This window comes from Vidua chalybeata, chromosome 21, assembly GCF_026979565.1.
Source record: "Vidua chalybeata isolate OUT-0048 chromosome 21, bVidCha1 merged haplotype, whole genome shotgun sequence".
In the NCBI taxonomy this organism is placed as follows: Eukaryota; Metazoa; Chordata; class Aves; order Passeriformes; family Viduidae; genus Vidua; species Vidua chalybeata.
In genome coordinates, this window is record NC_071550.1 from 1619452 (window position 1) to 1640484 (window position 21033).

General features: G+C 44.8%; 4 protein-coding genes across 13 annotated transcripts in view; 3 read left to right on the forward strand and 1 right to left on the reverse strand.

Annotated features, from left to right (window-relative positions):
- The first annotated feature begins 77 nt into the window (after positions 1-77).
- Positions 78-7480, forward strand: ZBTB26 (zinc finger and BTB domain containing 26). Its single transcript, XM_053962045.1, has 2 exons — positions 78-150; positions 2014-7480. Exon 2 carries the CDS (start codon positions 2024-2026, stop codon positions 3338-3340), a length of 1317 nt encoding a protein of 438 aa, XP_053818020.1. The 5' UTR covers positions 78-150; positions 2014-2023; the 3' UTR covers positions 3341-7480.
- A 74-nt stretch (positions 7481-7554) lies between these two features.
- On the forward strand, positions 7555-11418 carry ZBTB6 (zinc finger and BTB domain containing 6). The gene has a single exon (XM_053962046.1). The coding sequence runs from the start codon at positions 7739-7741 to the stop codon at positions 9035-9037; it is 1299 nt and encodes a 432-aa protein (XP_053818021.1). The 5' UTR covers positions 7555-7738; the 3' UTR covers positions 9038-11418.
- On the reverse strand, positions 11294-12438 carry LOC128798721 (translation initiation factor IF-2-like). The gene is made up of 2 exons (XM_053962498.1): positions 12431-12438; positions 11294-12263 (listed from the first exon to the last, which is right to left on the reverse strand). The coding sequence occupies exons 1-2, from the start codon at positions 12436-12438 to the stop codon at positions 11294-11296; spliced, it is 978 nt and encodes a 325-aa protein (XP_053818473.1).
- Positions 11648-21033, forward strand: part of RC3H2 (ring finger and CCCH-type domains 2) — a 31432-nt gene continuing 22046 nt past the window's right edge. For 4 of the 10 annotated variants that reach the window (XM_053962513.1, XM_053962514.1, XM_053962512.1 and 1 more), the window contains exons 1-3: positions 12164-12532; positions 18867-19163; positions 20526-20643. In XM_053962513.1, coding sequence (XP_053818488.1) covers positions 18933-19163; positions 20526-20643 — 349 coding nt within the window. In that variant the 5' untranslated portion in view covers positions 12164-12532; positions 18867-18932. Of the gene's footprint in view, positions 11720-12162; positions 12533-18866; positions 19164-20525; positions 20644-21033 lie in introns of those variants that run through there. The other 6 variants (XM_053962506.1, XM_053962511.1, XM_053962509.1 and 3 more) reach the window with 5 other exon arrangements.

Sequence of the window (21033 nt, forward strand, 5' to 3'; positions counted from 1 at the left end):
GCGGGGCCGCCCGGGGGGCGCGGCGGGCGGCCGGGCCCGGCCCGGCGCCGGGGCGGCGGCTCACGGCGGGTCTCCTCCCCTCTCTAGGTCCGTAGCCGGAGGCAGGAGCGGCCGCGGGTGCCAGCGCGGGGACGCGGCCCGACGCTACAGGTACCTGCTCCTTCTCTCCCTCCGTCCATGCCGCGGGGCCGGGCCTGGCGCGGACAGCGGCTTCCCCCGCTCTCGCAAAGGGCATTGCGTTTACATTGTTTTGGGATGCTGCGCGGGCTCCCGGCTGAGCTGTGCTGGAACGTTCTTTTCCCGGACCCCGGGAAGTAGATGTGAGGGGCCGGGGCGATCCGCGGTCGGTAAAGGCCGAGGAAGCACGTGCTTCCAGCGGGGAGCCCTGCGCGTCCGACGGGAGCTTGCCTTGGTCTGCCACCCTCCCGAGATAGCGGGTTTGGGATTCATTTAGTGCTCTTTTCTCCTGGGGATCAGTAGTAGTAGAAACTGAACGCGTGCCAAGGCAAGTCACAACTTTTCGATATACAGTTTCTCACGATGTGGCTTTTGTAGTCTGCCAGAGACAGGCTGAATGGCTGGAATAGCTGTGGTTAACAGCACAGTGTAACTTTAGCATGGGTGCTTTAACTGCATTCATACTGTATACATTTCCAAGGTGGAAAAAACAGACTCACAACTGGACTTCCCTCATCCTTGTCCAGAGAAAACACATAAAGAACCAGTTTGATAATGCCTAAAATTCACTGAAGATATATCAGGATGATCTGTTCCTGTCGTTTATATTTGGCAAAGGCTGTTGCCTCTTAAAATTACACTTTCAGCCCTAGAAACAGGGTCAGTCAGGCAGCGCTGAAGGTGACTGAGAGACTGGGTTCCGCAGATTTAGCAGAACCAGTTGTACTGCAGAACGATGCCCCCCCTGCTTCCAAGCTGTCCACGGTTTTTTAAGTCTTCTGAAATCCTTCCCTAATTTTTGCATGCCATACACTGGAAGATATGCTTGATGGGTGTGATCAATGAGGAGGTTGTGTCTCCAAATGCTGTGTGAGCTGCAAACTGAAAAAAGCCCTGATTATTGACAGATGCTTCCAAAAAACATTCTTTGAATACTTGTCTTGTGTGGGCACAATGCCATTCCTGTGTGTACACCCAGCTGACACTTCATGCCCCAAGAGAGCAGTATCTGCTTTTATCTGTAAACTTCAAAGCTTCCTTCTGAGCTTTATGTGGTGTTTGTAATAATTGGGAGGTGTAAGTTTTGCTTTGTTTTGTAATTTTATCTAACCAAATCTTGCATCATTTAGTCTCCTGTTATTTCTTCACTTCCTGCAATCCTAGTGCTTTGGCAGGATTGTGTGAGCAGTGTTTCGTCCAGAATCAATGTAGTCTAATAAATTCTTAAAGCAACTGTTGAAAGACAAAATAACAGTACTTGGTTTATGGAAGATCCACTGTTCTTCATTCCGAGTCCTGTCAAAACAAGAACAAACTTCCTAGAGAAGTGATCTTCCAAAGAACAAGACTAAACACAAGGCTTACTTTATTTCCCAGGTATTCAAAACAGGGAGCCTAGCAGAAGCCATTGTGAAGACTTTTTCTGTAATCTTAGGAAAAGCCAAAACAACACACAACAAACCAACTCCTGCAGAAGAACTTGAAAGACAATCTAATGTGATAAACCCAGTGCTGCAAAACACAAAGCTTGCTTAAAATACAGTTTCCCTTTACACCCTAACTCTTTAGGATATTGCTTCAGGAGAATTTTTGTCATAGCACCTCTACTTAATATTCAGGCTTCATTAAGTTAAAAAAAGGTAAAGTTATTGTAATGTGAGATGTAAACTTGAATTTGTTCTTACTTGCAATGGACTTCAGTGTGTACCTAGGATAAAAAACATAACGGCTGATAAACACACACTTTGTATGTTATTACTTTAAATCTTTCTAACCTACCTTTTAGAAAACAAAAAGTACTCATTGTTTGTTTTTTTCTCTGCTGCTTTTCCTTAGGTGTGCCAAAATGTCAGAAAGATCAGATATTCTTCATTTCAAGTTTGACAACTATGGAGATTCAATGTTACAGAAAATGAACAAACTGAGGGAAGAAAACAAGTTTTGCGATGTCGTGGTCCATATAGATGATGTTGAAGTTCACGGGCATAAAATTGTCTTTGCTGCTGGCTCTCCTTTTTTAAGAGATCAGTTCTTGCTGAATGACTCCAGAGATGTAAAAATCTCCATCCTGCAGAGTTCAGAAGTGGGGAGACAGCTGCTTCTCTCCTGCTACAGTGGCACTCTGGAGTTCCCTGAAATGGAGCTGGTGAACTACCTGACTGCTGCGAGCTTTCTGCAGATGAGCCACATCGTGGAACGGTGCACTCAGGCCCTGTGGAAGTTCATCAAACCCAAGCAACCGCTGGAGAGCAAAGAGTGCGAACAGCAAAGCGACTCTTCTGAGCTGAAGGAACATCAGGGAGACGATGACTCTCTGCAGCAAGACTCGCCTTGTATTCAGCCTTCAGAAGACAGCATGGACATGGAGGATAGTGATATTCAGATCATCAAGGTGGAGTCCATCGGGGAGGTAACAGAAGTTAGGAATAAGAAGGATCAGAATCAGTTTATTTCTTCTGAACAAACTGCACTGCATTCCTCAGAGCCTCAACACTTTCTTATCAACTCCACTGTTGAGAACAGAGCAAGTGAGATAGAGCAAAACCACCTCCACAACTATGCCCTTTCATATGCCGGCAGCGATAACATCATTCTGGCCTCTAAAGATATGTTTGGGCCTAACAACCGAGGGATAGACAAAGGCCTCCAGTGGCACCATCAGTGCCCAAAGTGCACAAGAGTATTTCGGCATCTGGAAAACTATGCTAACCACTTAAAGATGCATAAACTATTTATGTGTCTGCTCTGTGGCAAGACGTTCACTCAGAAGGGCAATCTCCACCGGCACATGAGAGTGCACGCAGGCATCAAACCATTCCAGTGTAAGATCTGTGGGAAAACGTTCTCTCAGAAATGTTCCTTACAGGACCACCTCAACCTGCACAGTGGGGACAAGCCCCACAAGTGTAACTACTGTGACATGGTCTTTGCGCATAAGCCCGTTCTGAGGAAACACCTTAAACAGCTGCACGGTAAAAATAGCTTTGACAATGCCAATGAAAGAAACGTGCAAGACATAACGGTGGACTTCGATTCATTCACATGTAGCGCTGCTACAGACAGTAAGGTCTGTCAGCAGGCTGATGCCAGCCAGGTACTGGATGCAGGGAAGCTGCCTCAGGCTGTGCTCGGTTTAAGAAACGATAGTACCTGCGTCAATTAAGCAATTAAAACTCGCCCTGTGTAGGGATCGTGACTGAGAGGAGCAAACCGTTGGTTTGGCTTCTTCCCTAAACTAGTGGCGTGCCCTGCAAGGCTACAGATGGTTGGATTGCAAAACCTGGCAGGTCTTCAGCCATCGCTCTTAGTCTTACTTGATATTTTCTGTGAATAGCAATCCTCCTTCAGGTTTCTATGTCTCTACTGTGGATTAAGGGGTTAATTGTTTCATTTCTCTCTGATTAGGAGACTCAAGACTAACACCTTTTGAAAGACTGTTGCTGTGGGCTGCAAGTAAACCATCTGCTGTGCAGTTAGAGGCCTCTCTGTGTCTGGGCAGATGGAGGAAAGCAAAGAGGACAAGTGTGTGAGATAACCCGATATTTTTTTTAAAAAGCACTGGATAACTGAAAACACTCCATATACTCAAATTTAAACTTACCTCTTAAAATTACCTTTCTCTGATCTTACCCCTAGACTCCTGCAGTTGAAATGAAGTATTTTTGTGTCACTTTTTTGCCCTTTCTAAACCTATTTCAAGAACCTTCTGCTGCCAATCAATGCTCTCTTAAAAACTCTCAGGGTTTTTAACCTCAACATGCATTATGAAAAGATGAAACCCTATATGATTTGGCAGGGTTAGCTGATCATTGCATAGAGCTGTTCAAACTGAGGATAAATTGCAGCTCTGGAATGTGAGAGGCTGGTGCCTGGAGTGCAAATGTGACCTGTTCTTACGCTGGCATACCTGGGATTTTTAAAGGGCACTTACCAGTGCATGTACTGAGACAAGCTAAACACTTCAAAGCTAAGAGTTATCCTCCATCTTCCGTAAGTTTTGCATCACAAACCACAACAGCTGTTGGGTTTAGAGCAAAGCTGGAGTGGAGAAATACTGCTTTTTGACACTGTGAAAAGAATCTTTTTAAAGCTGCAATGTGTAACAACTCCATGATTTTTTTTTTTTTGCTTTTTCCCCCCCTTAGTTCTTGTACGTCTCTCCTTGATGTCTAATAAGGGCCACTTGTCACTTAACTTTAAACAAAAATACCTGCTATAAGAACTTAACATAAAGTTTTTTGATTTCCTTAATTTTTTGAAGTGACCATTAGTGTTTTACAGATCCTAGGATGAGATATAGGTAGCACAATTTCTATAGGTTAATAGATCAGCTATTGACTGTACTCAGCAATACCTCTTGTATACCGCCTTAAACATCAAATGTAGCGGGAATGGCATGTTAATTTGGATTCTGGGATTATACCACACTGCTTCTCAAAAGTGCTGTGGAATTATCTGCATCCCAGTCAGGCTGAAAGAAGCTTAATTTATCTGAGGCACACCATTCCCAGTAGAACAGCACTGTTAGTACTGAAGTGTAGCATAGACTAATAATCAAATGGCTGATCCTCGGCAGAGAACTGCTGTTTGTGTTTGAAATAAGGATTTCTTCCAGTGCAGCTCTTTTCCACAAGGTTTGCCATGAGGCTGAGATTATGCTTCCTACCTAAACGTAGTACTGTTGGTGTGTTTGAATGAGGGGTGGGGGTGAAAGGCTGCTACTGTATGGTTAAAAATGTTAAACAGGTATGACCAAAGGTGTGTTAGAGCAAAAAGTGTTGTGTATGTCATTATCAAAAGTTGGTCTTGCTCTTCAGTTCTGTGTGTGTAGAAGTCAGGATTTCCTTACGCAGACATTACACTGATGGACGTTAAAACTCGTTAATGTTGCAGAACGTTTTCAGAAATCCACATACTTTGAAGTAGAAAAAGAAGGTGATTCTGTGAATCAGTTTTTGCAATTGAGTTCTTGAACTACTGCACTTGACTGTTACACGAACTCTTACATGGACAGCTATGAAGTAAGCAAAGGAAATTACATCAGGGCATTCATCTTTCAAGTTGTAGCAAATATATTTAGGCCTAAAGTCTAACTATTTGAAACTTTTTAAATTATTGTTCAGGTTGCTGGGGTAGAAGATAGGTTTGCATGGGAAGAACTGTTTTTCCTCTTGAAGCCACCCACTTTCAGAGTTGTTTTGAACTAAATTTGACTGTGACAGTTGCATCTGACGCTTGCATTCTGTCTTCAGGCAAAATCTTCTGTATTGTTCAAACATTTTGATAATGTATTATTCACTAAATGGAAATAAGTTATAGTGCTATGTCAAAATGAAGACAGACGTGGAGAATGAGAGCTTGCAGAGCCAGGTCAACGTGCTGTAAGGTACTAGTGAACAATCCAAGGCAATATGAATATGGACACAAAAAAGGTCTTCTGCCACAGAAAGGAATAAAACTGCACAAATGCTAGAAAACATGGCAGCAAAATGGACAGTATTGAAAGTCTTGTCTATCTGGAAAGTTCTGGTTTTTGTGAAGTTATGAAGCTGTAATGTTACTGTAAGGAGAATACAGCTTGTTGAAGTAGCTGTGGGTGACTTGAAGCTGATATGAAGAGACAAGGGGTTTCCTAAGAAACAAAAGAAATCATTTGGTCAAGATGCATAGGTGTTCAGTCCACCCTGTGCTGTGGTGATTTGGACGTCTGAGAAGGCCAAGACTGCTGGGCTGCTCAGTTAAAGGCTGCTGTGGTCGTTTGGCAAGAGCACAGCATAAATAAATAGGAAAAAGCAGAAATGCAGAAGACTTTCTTCACTGAAAATGGACACATCTGTTGGATGAAAAGTGACTTTTACTAATGTCTGCTTTTGGCCTGGCAAAAGGGTGCAGACCAAAAGATTTATGCAGGAGATGGCTGCGTGACTCCAGAAACACTGGAGCTCTGAGGGCAATACACCGATGCAAAGTGCACTGGTGGTAGAGTTCATCTAGAATTTGCCCCTATATGGAAAGACAAGTGAAGAGTATAGAAGAGGTAATAGAAAAGCAAAATCTGGCTAATGCTGCTTCTCTGAATTACAGATTAAAATGGAGTGAGAATTATGGTAAATGGAATATGCAGAGGCAGCTCAATTATAGAATAAGGTGAACTTAATTGTCCATGTATGTAAAATGTTGTCTTCATTGCAATGTCCCGAGTAGTGAAAGATTAGATCCGTTGGTTGTTGCTACTGATGCTGCATATTCAGATGAGGACTATGGCAGTTATCATAATCTGTGTGTTACTGTGTAGAATACCATTTGCTGGTAAGTGGATAGTCTCACAACTTAATGTGCTGTACAACTTCCTGCATATCCTAAAAATAACTGAAGTCTATTACAAAAGTATTTTAATAACTCCTCAGTATATTAGGAATTTTTTTTTTTTTAAGTTGGCATTTTATTTATTTATATTATATAGAAGAAGGAATTTTTAGAATTTAGGTTTGCCAGAGGTTTGGGCTCACCACTTCTCTGAGTGATGGTAGCTTGTGTGGCATGTGTTCCTGCAGCACATGCTGCAACTGCACAGCCTCCTGCATAGATCAGGGATGAGTCTTTCCTTAATTTATTTTTCTTTTAGAAGACATGTTTTGCAAGTTAGTAACTGATGAATTTGAAGTGTCAGTCTTTCTCTCCCCTAGCTTTTTGGCAAAACTTAGCTGCCGCTGAACTTTTGTTGAAATAACGTAGAAACTGTGTGGGACTGATTATAGTTTTGGAGTCACTGGGAGGAGGAGTAAAAGTGAGGAGGGAGAATCAAAATGGGATGCAAACTGAAACTGTTGAGAAAACTCTAAAGTCACGTTAAATGTTAATTTTTATAAACAAAGAGGGGGACATAGTGGTGCCTCCAGACTTGGTAAGGGGTGAGAAGGCAGGACAGACGCCTTTCCTTTGAGATTGTATAATCGATGGACTGAGCATTAGCTACCTCTTCACTGACTGGGCAAAAGTCTTACACTACGTGTGATAACCAAAGCAGGCGGGTCAGCGGCTGCCGGGCGATGTCCCGTGGCCGTGAAGAAGCCAGCAGCTCGTCCCGGCGGCGTTCGGGGCGGCTCTTCGCCGTTCCCCCGGCGCGTCCCGGCTGATGGCGAGGAGGAGCCCCGGTAGCCGCTCCCCGGGATGCCTTACGGGGGCGGACACGTCGCTACCTCTACCGAACGGTGGGCGAGGCGCGCCCCGGCGCCGGTGCGGTTTCCCCCAGCGGCAGCCGCTGTAGCAGTGCCAAGTCTTCTAATAAACGTGCTGCTAACTCTGTCTGCCGCCGCCTCTCATTTCCACCGCGGTCACGGCGCACCGGGGGCGGGCGGGCGGAAGGGGCGGGCGGGGAAGCTGTTCCGGGGCGCTGCGGCACCGGCGGCGGAGCGGCACCGGCTGCGGGGAGCGGCCGGGGAGCGGAGCGGGATCGCGGCCGGCGGCAGGCGGCCCGGGAGCACCGGGACAGCGGGTCCTGCCGGAGGCGGGGGTGGGCTGCGCCCGGCGAGACGCTCCGGCGGTGCCCGCGGGTCCCGCCATGGCGGCGGACTCGGAGGTGCTGCACTTCCAGTTCGAGCAGCAGGGCGATGCCGTGCTGCAAAAGATGAACCTCCTGCGGCAGCAGAACCTCTTCTGCGACGTGTCCATCTACATCAACGACACCGAGTTCCAGGGGCACAAGGTGATCTTCGCCGCCTGCTCCACCTTCATGCGGGATCAGTTCCTGCTCAACCAGTCCAGGCAGGTGCGGATCACCATCCTGCAGAGCGCCGAGGTGGGCAGGAAGCTGCTGCTGTCCTGCTACACGGGCGCGCTGGAAGTTAAGAAAAAGGAGCTGCTCAAGTACCTGACGGCCGCGAGTTACCTGCAGATGGTTCACATTGTGGAGAAGTGCACCGAGGCTTTGTCCAAGTACTTAGAGATCGACGCTTCCATGGAGAGCGGTACCCAGGCTGCTGAGGGGTGCCACTCCTCGGATGCTGAACTAAGGAGCGGGGGGGATGAGGTTTTAGATAAAGATTGTGAAATAATCGAGATCTCTGAAGACAGCCCAGAGAACGAAGAATACCCCGTGAAACAGGAGGATGGGGATGGCGATGGGGATGGCCCACACCCTGCAGCGCAGAGCTTGGTGTCGGAAAGGAAGGACACAAAATCCCCAGAAATATCAACAGTGGAAATCGGGTACAAGGATGATGAAATCTGTATCTTCAGAATGGATTCCGTGAGTGTGGCGAATGTAGAAAATGATCATTTTCCTCAGCCTTGCACTTCCTCTAAAACAAATTTATATTTCCCAGAAACCCAGCACTCCTTGATAAACTCTACAGTTGAAAGCAGGAATACAGAAATGTCAGGAAATCACTTTCAGGCTTTTGTTGGTGATACTCCAGAAGGAACTTCTAGTGGGGTGAATGGGTTCCAGAGCCTGGAGGATTCTGGCAGCTCATGGCGGCACCAGTGTCCAAAGTGTCCGAGGGGCTTTCTGCACCTCGAGAACTATCTCAGGCATCTGAAAATGCACAAACTCTTCCTGTGCTTGCAATGTGGCAAAACATTTACGCAAAAAAAGAATCTCAACAGGCACATCCGGGGGCACATGGGGATCCGGCCCTTCCAGTGCATGGTGTGCTTGAAGACCTTCACGGCCAAGAGCACGCTCCAGGATCATCTCAACATCCACAGCGGGGACAGACCCTACAAGTGCCACTGCTGCGACATGGACTTTAAACACAAGTCTGCTCTTAAGAAGCACTTGACTTCTGTTCATGGAAGGAGCAGCAGCGAAAAGCCAAACCTGAACACTATTACAAAAGTTAAAATAGACTATGATTGATAGCTGGGCAATTGTGGAGTCAGACTCCACAAAAATCTCCTGGCTAGTGAAATTCTACATGCAATTCCAGTTCCAGATCCCCGTGTAAAGGAGAGAAGCACAAACAGGTGGCTGGTGATCCAAGACAGGCCTTGGAGCAGGAAACCTGCCCGCTCCATTAAGGTTGCTATTGCTGTCCATGAAAAAAGGTGTTTCCTAGTTGAAAGTAAACTGCAAAACACGGGAAATTATTTCATGCTTCTCTTCTACTATACTGAGCATATCCTGGTTCCCCGATGATGTTTTATATTCCTTGTTTCAAGGGCAGGCACTGCTGACTTTCAGACTATTACTGATACTGCAATAAGCTGAAGCCTGAGCTATGGTGTTGGTGACAACAGCTGAGGGAAGGGGGTGTTTGTATTTATTCAACGAGTCAGTTGTTCCCGTCCAGTTCCTGGATCATTCATGGTGAAATCATCTCCTTCCTTGCCCAAACTTTGCTAGATCTTCCAGAAAGAAGGTGTTTTCATACTCAAGTCTGTGACATTTAACGACACACAAAAAAGAAAAACTAATCAAGGAACCTTTCAGTTTGTTTCTTGCAAATAGAGAATTTGTAAAAGAGAAAAAAAACAAACAGTATTGCCTTGCAGTTTATTTGTAACTGGACAGTCCCATGGAAAGGACTTGCTTTTAGTTTTATCAAGTTCTGAATTTTTATAAACTTCTTTCTTCTAATAGTGGGTTTTTTTTTCTGTCATACCAGTGTTTTGCACCTGTATTTGATAAGTTTAGTCCTGTTTGTTGCATCATAACATCTGCCTTCATTTTTTTACAGATATTAGCTATATGCACTTGTGTGAAATTCAGCTGTGTGCTGTTGGGTAATCACAGTTTCAATGCTAATTTTGAAAACCTGGCATTTCTGTCTGACTAGCAATGGCTTAGACATGGAGGTCTCATACCCTGATTCTGTGACACGGTAACACAGTGATGATGTGCGTTTGCAGAAGTGTGTTTGTGCTTTGTCAAAGGTCATTTTAGTTTCATCAGAGCATCGCGCGCCCTGTGATGCAGCCTGTGTCTCTGGCTGGTACCCGTTTCTTCCACTTAATGTAATATGAATAAAGAGTCATTTCAGTTCTTAATATGAGATAATGGTACTTAAAACTAGCAAAAAGCAGTAGTTCTTAACTCCTGTCTGTATCACGCTTTCCTTCAAGTTTCAGAAGTGCTGTTCCAAGTTCTTGCTCCGAGTCCAGAAGTCTGGCCCAAATGCTTCAGAATCTGGCTGGCTCTAAAATCTAAGACAGTAGTTTTTAATGTCAGTTCACTTTCCTTCCCTGTGTCTGTGAGTGCCCCAGCCTGTTTGGGGTTTTATTGATCAGCTGCGTGAGGGGTTGGGCTGTGTACAATGTCCACCGTGCACGTTCCTGTTACTACTTGTTACAGGCGTGGTCAGGCGTACGTGTGGGTTATTTCCCTCATGAGCACTTCCCTGTGTGCCAGAGGGGAAACACAACCTGATCTTCTGAAGTGTATCTTCTGTGGGAGCAGGTTCCAAGTTATTTCGGCCGTGCATGTAAAATTGAGAGGGAGCTGTGTTGTGTGAGGGGCCACCAGCATGTTCTGTTCAGTGGCTGCAGTGTCTCAGTAAGCTTTGTGGACAAACCCTGGTCTTGTGCACATGTTCACGTTAGAGGAGTTTCCTCTCCCCTGTCTGTACATGTAACCATGCCCTGTCACAACACAATAAATGAAATGCAAACAAAGCGTTGTGTCAGAAATACACCTTGTTTTTTTCTGATCGCAATTAATAATGCTGTGCGTACCTTAACAGTATTTTGGCTTGCTGTGTTGAGTAAACAATATGCAGTAAACAAAACACGGTGTTCCAGTGGCGGTCATTTAGTAACGCGTTTTTCTGTCCTTCAGAGGGGTCTGTCTGACCCACTTGTGCCATGAATTCTTCCCCCTCAGCAATCACAGCTCTGCACCGCCGCGACCTTGGCTAAGGCTGTGTTATCTCTGCGTGACCGGAGAAGCAGCTGCAGCTCCCGGGTGTTGCTGCGGGGGCTGCCGTGCTGGGGCAGCAGCGCCGGAGCTCCCCACACCTCACGGGGCCCCGCCGGCCTGAGGCGGCTCGGGGACAACCGACGTGGGCCAGAGGGCGCCGCCAATCCCCTCTTCCTCCTCAGCGCCGGCAATAATTAAGTAATCAATTGCAATTTAGAACGACAATTAATAACCGACACTAGCGGCGAAAGTTACCGATTAAATTTTAAAAGGACAATAAGCAATCGACGCCAGAGGCGAACGTTGCGCACCGCGGAACCGCTGAGGCGGCTCCTCCCGAGGGGCGCCGCAAGGGGGCGCTGCCGGCGCCGCCCGCCGCTCTGTCACGCCGTCTCGATGACCCCCCGCTTGCCCCTGGCGGCGGGGCCCGTGCGGCGGGCGCATCCGCACCGCCGTCTCTATGGTAACTCCCCCTCCCTCCCTCCGCGCGGTCACGTGCGGCGCGCGGGTCTCGCGAGAGAGAGAGAGCGGCGTCGCGGGGCGTGGCGGCGGGGCCGCTGTCAGCGCGATGAGGCGGCGCCGCCGGGGCTCCCGCCGCTGCCTCCGCCGGGCCGCGCGCCCGCCCCATGGCGCGTGAGGCCGGCACCGCCCGACCGCGCTCCGGCCGCCGCCCCCGCCCAGCAGGTACGGACCGCACCGCACGGCTCGGACCGAGCTGGGCGGGGGCGGCCGCCGCGGGGGACGCGCTGACCCGCCGGGGCCCCGCCCGGTCCCCCCCCCCCCCGCCCCGCTCCCCCCCACCTCATCACCCTCCTCCCCGGTCCTTCCTCTGCCTCCCGGCGCCGCGGGAGCCGGGCGGGAGCGGCGTCGGGCTGAGCCCGTCCAGTGCGGCCCGTCGGGGACCGCGGGGGTGTCGGCGCCCGGCGGGCCCCGCCAGGCCGCGGGGCCGGCCCGGGGACCCGGGCAGCCATTTGGTGGCGGCTCCGAAATGACGGCGGGAGCAGGGCCGGGCAGCGGGAGCGGGAAGCCAGGCCCGGGCCCAGGAGCGGGAGCCGGGCTCAGGAACGGGAGCCGGGCCCGGGCCTGGTGCGGGAGCGGGGCCGGGCTCGGGTGCGGCTGACAGCGGCCTGCGGACGGGGCGAAGCTGCGGGAGCACTCGCGGGGCCGCCCGGCGTTCCGGGCACCGGCAAACGGAGGCAGGAGCTCCCGGTGCCCTCCCTGGCAGCCCCTTGGGGAGCCGCAGCACCGGGCAGTCCGCGCTGAAGTGCCCCCGGCACCGGGGAGAATCGCACCGGAGCCATGAATAGTCCCAGTGTGGAATGGTCACGGAGCTGTGCGTTAGGGTAATGGTGGAGGAGAGTCGTGGTGGGAGACGGGCCCCAGGACTGCGCCCACCGTGTCATGTTTGAAGTGTCTTAAACACAAAAACACCAAACAGCGGAGCAGGAAAAGCGTGTCCCGGTTCTGCTGATGCTCGAGGTGCACGGAGGGTTCCCAGTTAAGTGTAGGAGTCAGCACAAAGCACAGAAGGGCAGCAGAGTGGTGGGAGAGTGACGAGTGTTCAGTTCATCCAGGGTTCAGAGGGGAATAGCATGGATCTGTAACGAGAGAAAGTAATGACAAAGTTTAGGCGGGCAACCAGGAGATTTTCTGATCTAGGCCTGTTTATTTTCCATGCCAACTTAGAATTTTGTTTGGGTTTAATTGTAGGTCCTGTAGCATCTTGTGTGGTTGTTCTCTCATGGCCATTATAGCTACATCATAATAATGAAACTAAAATTAAAAACAATCCTTTGGATTACAAGGGTGTAAATTTGCAATTGTGGCAGAAGAGATCTAATTCTAAATGGGAAGCAAGCAGTACAGCTGTAAATCTTCTGAATCAAAATACTAATCTTTGACCTTTGGTCTTTCCTAAACATCTGTGGAAATACTAGAAATTGAAACTTTTGTTGCTGGTATAAGTATTATTCCATGAAACACTGAAGTCTTAATTTTTTTAGTGAATCGTTTTCCCAAGACCTTCATGCCTTTTTTGTGAAGTTCTTCTTGTTTCTGCATTGTAAGCAAAGCTTTCCCCAAGAAAAGGTGTTTTTATTAACTTGTATTTCTGTCTTGTTTGAGGTTGTGGCCATTTCTCTCAAAAATACTAAATTCTAACAATTTTTAGTGTCAGTGCTTTAGGTATCCCAAAGTGAAGTCCTGATCTGGAGTGTCGATCTCATTTATTTAAGAGAGATCAACACTCAATTTTGTTGCTTAAAATAGATAAAATATTTACAATATCCAGATGGTAGTAGTATGTTACATTTCATTTGGTGATATTTTATATATCCTTAATGGGATGAATGGTCAGGAAATCTCTCCTTGCTGACTGGACAAACCTAAGGAAAGGAAAAAATTATTTGTCCACAGGCATCTCAAGTCATTCTGTACAACCTTTAAGGCTTTCCAGCTCCTGTGGAGCCCTATGTTTTCTTGACTAATCTCCGAATAGAATTGGTATTTCATTAAAATGGTTTACAAAATACTAAAATACAGAATTTCTCATCTAAAGAAAAATATAGTTTAAACATGGAGGTCACGTAAAAAAAAAAAAAGCTTGGAGAACTAAGCCATACGTGGGAGTCCTTATTCACTGAAAATATTACTGAAAAGTTAGGAGTTCTACACTGTATCTCTTCTTGGAGTAACTGTGTCAAAGTAGATCTGCTTGGAGAGAGTTCAACTGATTTGGGTGGCAAAAAAAAAGAATTCATTTATTTGCCCTTCAGTTAGTCCTGAAAAGTCAATACTGTTACAGAAGCTGAGTTGGTATCAGGCTGGTGGCAAGGACAGGCTCTCCTTTCAGGGACACCTAGGAAACACAAGGAAAAACCCACAGTGGCATTACATAAGTATTTAGGAAACTTTTAAAATCTACTAACATGATTTGTGGTAGGAAGGATTGAGCTGGTGAGAACTGCTGAGTACAACACCCTGACTGGTGTTGGTTTGGGGTCAGTTAACCCTGAATTGAGAGAACTTTGGCAGTCACTGAGCAACCACGAGCATAAATTTATATTGTAGCCCTGTTGATGGGAATTACTCTTCAGCCACATGTTTTAAGGAGGCAGAGGGGAATTCCAGCTTTGATTTTTTAACCAGTTAACAAGAGAATCCTGTAGGCATTTTGGCAAAACGTAGTCTGGGTACGTGTAAGTGTTCAGATCTATGTTTAGGAGACGAGGAAATGGAGTGAAGCTATCAGGGAAGTTCAGGTTGGACATTGGTGAAAGGCTCTTCCCCCAGAGCGTGGCCAGGCACTGGAACAGGCTCCCCAGGGAAGTGGTTGTGGCACCAAGTCTGCCAGAGCTCCAGGAACATGTGGATGACGCTCCTGGACACGTGGTGTAGTGTCAGGTCCTCCTGCAAGAAGCAGAGCTGGACACGTGTCCCTTCCCACCAGGATTTCTATTGGTGACTTTTCTGGAACTTGAATTGGGCTGCAGGCACTCGCAAGAGCATTAATGTTCAGTGAAAGAATTGCATTGAAATACTATCTCTAATGGTCACTAGAGACTTTACATATGGAATTTTCACATGATGTAAAGAGATTTGCATGTGACAGATATTATGGAGTGTAGGCATAGAAAAGGCACCTCAGTAAAGAGAATTTATTTCAATTTCGGGCCATCATAGCTGAATGATGCAAAGCTGTTATGGGGATGGTCCTTCCCTAAGCCTTTAATGAAGCCAGTTTTTTGGATCTGTGGATGATGGCTGTTGAAGAGAGCCCTTCCAGAGAATATGTTAATGCTGATCATTATATTACGTGATATGTAAGTTTTTGACCCAGTCAGAATGCTTTCAGGAACTACATAACATAGGAAGGAAAGCTGGAAAAAGCTGCCTCCTTGTAATGCAAACCAACCATTCATCTTCATAAACGAACAATTTTAATGGAGATTACTTTAAAAAAGAAAAGAAAATTCCATGATCTCTGCAGTCAGCATTAAGAGCAAGTCAATATCAAAGACTCTTTAATTTAGTGATTCAAAATCAATTGAATTCTAAGATTTAGGCTTAAATCCACAGTAGGATTGTAATTGAGCCTCCGTTGTGAAAATGCCGTATAATTTCACAAGTTTTCCAAGCGTTTCCTTCATCTGTGGAGTAGACTTCCCTTTGTTCAGCACTGACAGAATTATTCCATGTCTCATTCTCACCCAAGCTCTGCTTATTTGTCTTTGCTCATGGCCCACAAGGGACCTGATGGAGGCAGCCTGAGCCGGGCTGAGCTGACGCTGGGGGGAACTGAGTTAAGCCATCAACCCTTTCTGTGATAAGGAGTGAAACTTGCCTGTCTGCATTTTGGCAAATGCCCTGAGCGAGCAGTGTGGGAGAGGAACTGACTAACAGAACAGCATGGTCGCCTAAGCTTGGTTTCTTCAGGAAATCAGAATTGAATTCTGTTTATCATGTCCAGAGGTTGTTGAGTAAGCATAATGATTTAGATTAGTTGTAGAGAATGTCTTGGGATTAAGTAGCTAGAAGTTAATATAAAATTGTTAAGGACATCTAAATCTTACAACTTCGATCATTTGTAAGTGGTACAGCTGTTTGAGGAAGGTCTTGAGGTTTCACTTATCTCTCCTTCCCCCCCATGTTCCAATTTCATCAGATATTCTGGTCTAAAATGAGAAAATCAGTCCATTATCATTGTTACTCTGATCCATTGCAGCCATTACTGCAATAGGAAAATACTACTGTTTTAAAAACACAACATTACTCAGCTGTACTGGTTTTTATTATTACATAATTTCTGAACTGAGGCTTGTACGATTTTCAGTTTGTCAGTATCACTTCTGGTAGTAATACTACAAAACTAATTGTAACTTCACTATGTAATGATCTGTTAAGTAACAACTGCCATGAATTTTCAGACTGCTTCCTTGTATGTCTGGCCAGTTTTGTATCATGGCTGTATGTATAATGTTGTATAAATGGCTGTTTTGTATCATCAGCCATTTCTATGGTTTTTTTTGGTGTTTTTTTTTGGGTTTTTTTTTTGGTTTTTTGGGGGGTTTTTTTTTTTTTTTTTTTTTTTTTTTTTGTTTGTTTTTTTTTTTTGCAGGGTGCTTCTACTTTGACAGGGAAGAGGAGCCCTGTGTAGTGTAGAGATAGATAACACATCTGCCAGAATGAACAGATAGACCAAGGGTAGTTGTTCTAATGGAGTGTGCTGCCTGTTAAAAACAGAATCTAAAGGATTTCTAGTTTACCTTCTGTTTTTTTTTTTTTCTCTCCTCCTTGTGTTTGCTCTGTTTAGAGTGCTGGAGCAATTTGTTCTTCAAGAGGACATCCCTGAAATACATTGTTTCTGACAAGGAGCAAGAATCTATTAAACATTTGGCTTATGCTTTTTGTAGGAGTTGACGTGGTAATTAGGAGATGTGAGATTGTTTTCCTACACACTGGGGTGTAAGAGTGGCAGGAGAGCTGGCAGGCTCAATAAAGTATGGAGATTCCTCCCTGTATGGCTGCTTGAAGTTTTGGGAGTCGAGAGCTTTTCCCAGCTGTTTGCTGGCTTAATTAGATTTTTTTTTCCTGTCAAGCAATCTGAAGGTCAACACATGCTTAGCAGAATCTGTCGTTTAGGATGATTAAACACCCAGAGACAGATTTTTAAAAACTGGTGCTGCACACTTGAAGAATCTGTTGTGTTCATTTCTATGCTGGTCAGGAAAACAACTGTATTTTTTAAAAGCTCATAAACAGAGAAGTAGTTTCTTGCAAGTCTCTGAAGCACCTGTGGAAACCGAACGTGGGTATTGTCTCAGAGCAGAGATGCCTGCTCTGAGATAATTAATGAGCAGTGTGGACACAGGGACTGTTTATTAGGAGCTCGTTAGTGACATACCAGCAGTTGAGCTCTCTGTGTACCAGCCTCTTAAACTTTTCCCGGTGTGAGTCATGACAGTCACACACTTCCCAGAGTGTTTGGTGCTGTTACCTGTGTCTTGCAGTCAAGTGGAAAAGCACCACTATCAGCCCTAGGTCAGCAGTAATGTTGGTGTCTTAATGTTTCTGGTAGTGCTGCAGAAAGCTTTAAGGGAAGTGTTTACAGACAGGCTCTGCAGTTCTGTACATCTCTTGTCTGGCTGTTTCAGAAGGGAAGCAGATGTGCTAAAGGAAATGGTGGGATTTTTAACAGAGGAATCAGAAATCTTTCTAGACCTGTTGGCTCAGTGTTTGGCTTTATTCTTATTTATTTTGCTTTTAAATTTCCTTGGTTAAAAGACATGTAGCAATAGCATGTTAAAGATGACTGGGTTTGTTCATCCCTGCTAGAGCTTTGACTGTGCTTTCATAGAAGCTGGAGGAAAATCTGATTTGTCCAATACATGGGAATTTTCTGGCTTATCTTGGAAGTGTAACCTCAGCAGTTTGGTTTTGAGAGGTTCAACTTCCAGTTTGGTGTGTTTTACTATGGGAATTCATTTGATGCAAAAATTGCTGCATAATATTGAAAAGCTCGCTGAGATAAGGACATCTTGTACAAGTATCCTGTTACTTAAAGGGCACTGAATGTTCATAGTACTAAATAGGATTTCTAAACAGATGGTCATAATTAACATAAAATACATCCACAGATAAGATTCTATTTGGTCTTCTAGTAATTCTTTCAATGGTCTGGTACTTTAGCATTAATTAAACCATAGCACAGCCAACAATGGAACTTCAGTAAGGAGTTTCTGAATTTGAACACAGAGGGGAGATCTCAGCTTCCTCAGAACAATTACCTTTTTTCTGTCATCAGAGTAAAAAAAATAGAATGCTAAACATGTAATTAAAACATTTGTGTATTTGCATTTGTAACAAGCTTGTTCATAGCCTCGAAGTGACCCAACTGGTCTGTAGTTTGCCTAGAGAGCAAACACGGTGGCAGATCACAGCCCAGGGTGGGGCTGCTCCCTCCGAGGTGGAGCTCTGAATGTAAATCGTGATGATGGAAGCTTGGATGAGAACGGTTTCGATGAACTTCTTAGGCCTGGTACCTTTTTCAGGAATGTGACTTATAGAAGATACAGCAACAATCTCCATAAAGCCATATTTTCTTTGAAATACACTTCTGTAAACAATTTATTTGGTACTACTGCACAGAGTGAGATGTTTCAAGAGACAAGGAAGCCATCTGAAGCTATTGCTTGCCTCTTCATAGGTTTTGTCCTAAATACCTGGGTTTTACATACATCAAAGATTTTCTTGCTGCGAGTTCATGGACATAGTTATATGTAAGATAGAAACATGAAAAGCAAAATTGCACGCAGCAATCTCTGCCCTTGAGTGCTCCAGTTCTTGCAAGAAAGGTGGAAGTAACATGAGAATCATAAAACTAAAAACTGGTCTCTCACTCTTTTAGTGTTTTCTTATGGCTCTTGATATTTGTTAGTTGATTTGTATTTTACAGAAAGAGAAAATGTGTTTTTAAAAAAGCAAAGCTTGGTTTGGTGTCTGATTAAGTCTGAATAAGATCTGCAGAAGGAAGGTGTTGTTTTACTTAATTTCAAATGAAAATAACATTCTAAACCACACTCCTCCCCCCCAAAAAAAATTAATGCCATTTATTGGGAATGAGGTAAACTTAGGGTAGTCTGCATTTAGTTCATGAGCCTTTTTTGATACAGTTGTTAAACTAACCCAGAGTTGGGGTTTTTGAGTACTTCAGCATAAGTATTCAATTTGGTTTTGTTCTTGGTAATATTGAAATTGTGGTCTGTTTTTTTAATTAGAAGTTATTCTAAATTGCCAGAAAGCATGTTTTAAATACTCTGTTATTCACTTACAGCTGCCAAAACATAGTACAGTGAAATAATGGTCTTCTAGCCTGCTAAACAAGTGTCCAGCTTCCAAAATGCCTGTGCAGGCAGCTCAGTGGACAGAATTTCTGTCCTGCCCAATCTGCTACAATGAGTTCGATGAGAATGTGCACAAGCCCATCAGCTTAGGTTGCTCTCACACCGTGTGCAAGACCTGCCTGAACAAGCTCCATCGCAAGGCATGTCCTTTTGACCAGACTGCCATCAACACGGACATCGATGTGCTTCCTGTGAACTTTGCACTCCTCCAGCTGGTTGGAGCCCAGGTATGATTGAAGCACCTCTTTGTTTTGCCACTTGGTGTTGTTGCCTTCTCCGTGCCAGTTGCAATATGAGTGCTGCTCTTTCTTCCTCATTTTAGCCCAAATAAATGGTAAAGCTCAACTTTGGACTCTCTAGGAGTCCATACATACTCTAAAAGCAACTTCACCATTTCAGGGGCATCTTCTCATAAAATGAAAACATGCTCTAATTGTAACCTGAATTCTGAATTTAGAAGGCTCTTGAACTGTGACTGGAGAAAAATTCCCATTGGGAAGCAGACAATTATCTTTCCCAATTGTCAGTAGAATGTGTGAACCTGCAGACTGCACTCGTTCATCTTAGCCTGTGAGAAATCTCATTCCTAAATGTCACATGTTTGGAAGTGGCTGTTTAACCAAGTTCCAGAAGTGTGTGTGTATAATTTTTTTTTTAAATATGCTTGATGATGGCTTTTCAGTTGCGTTTGCAGACACTGGCTAATCAGGCCAGGAATGTTCCCTGCGCTGTCTCGTAGCAGTGGCAAAACAGTGATTATATAATCAGTACTGCACTTTATGGAGACTAAATAAGTCTGTTCCCTTATGCTGATTCATGTGCTTTTTCATGTTACTCTCTCTCTAACACCTTGGTGAGGCAGTAAGAAGATGTTATTTACTTCGCTTTTTAATGTCCTATCACGTGCCTTGACACAGCTATTGGTAATGACATTATGTCAGAGTGTTTTTGTTTCTCAAGTTCACGTGATCCTTTCTTCTTTTATTATGTGTCAGATCACTGGTGTAATCTTACAACATTTATTTTCATGTTCTCCTAACTTCTTGCAATGTATTTTTAACAATTTATTATGACTAGCACTCCCTCTGTTTTCCTTATCTGACCTTGTTACTCTACTTCAATTTTTTTTCCACTGAGTTAAGTTTCCTGCTTCTTCTCTGGGAAGATTTCAGTATGCCCAAATGATGCTTAAATAATTTTTAATCTTTGCTTTATTATATTCTTGCTAGTTCGTTTTGTCCTATAGTTTTTTTTTTTAAGTAAATCATGCTGATCTGGTATACTGATCACCTTCTCAGATCTTGTGTTCTTCATCTTTTAGACGTTGGTTATTGTTTTCTACCCTACTTCTGTTTTTAAGGTGTTGAGTAATAACAAAATCCATCTTTCATCACGCTAATCCTCATCTTGGGCCCTTTTTGTTGTTCCTTATGCCATGCACGTGCCCTGGGTGGGTCCTGTGTTTCCCTGCTCTCAGAGCAGTGCACATCTGCAGTGTTATGTAATTAATGGTGATGTGGGTACCATCGGAGAGGTCAGCCAGGTGTATGTAATTCTGCTCCCCTTTCCTCCCCCTTGCATTTTTTTAGGTACCTGATCATCAGACAGTAAAGTTGAGTAATGTAGGAGAGAACAAACATTATGAAGTAGCAAAGAAATGTGTTGAGGATTTGGCACTCTACTTAAAGCCATTAAGTGGAGGAAAAGGTGAGTCTCTGCTGAGCAGTGGAATTTTGATGTAGCTTGCTTTTAACAGCATTGTGTTTTCAGCACTGATTCTAAATGTCAGTGAGATAATACTCTCATTTTTCTAATAAAATTGCCTTGTGTCTTTAAAAGCTTATTTATACTTGTGACACTTGTTTGTGGTTTTTTTATTTTAAGTTTACAAAATACTCTAATAATACTGCCTTGGGGCTAACTTTGTACTGAAACTGAACTTTCCCCAAAGGATGGCTTTGATGTCAATTTAAGATTTTAATTAAAGTTCTTTTTGATAAAGAATTACACAGAGTTGCCTAATAGAAGGGAAGATACCTGTGACTGGTATCGAAGTCCTAGAGAAAGACAGATACTGTTAGACATTTTTTTGTCTCA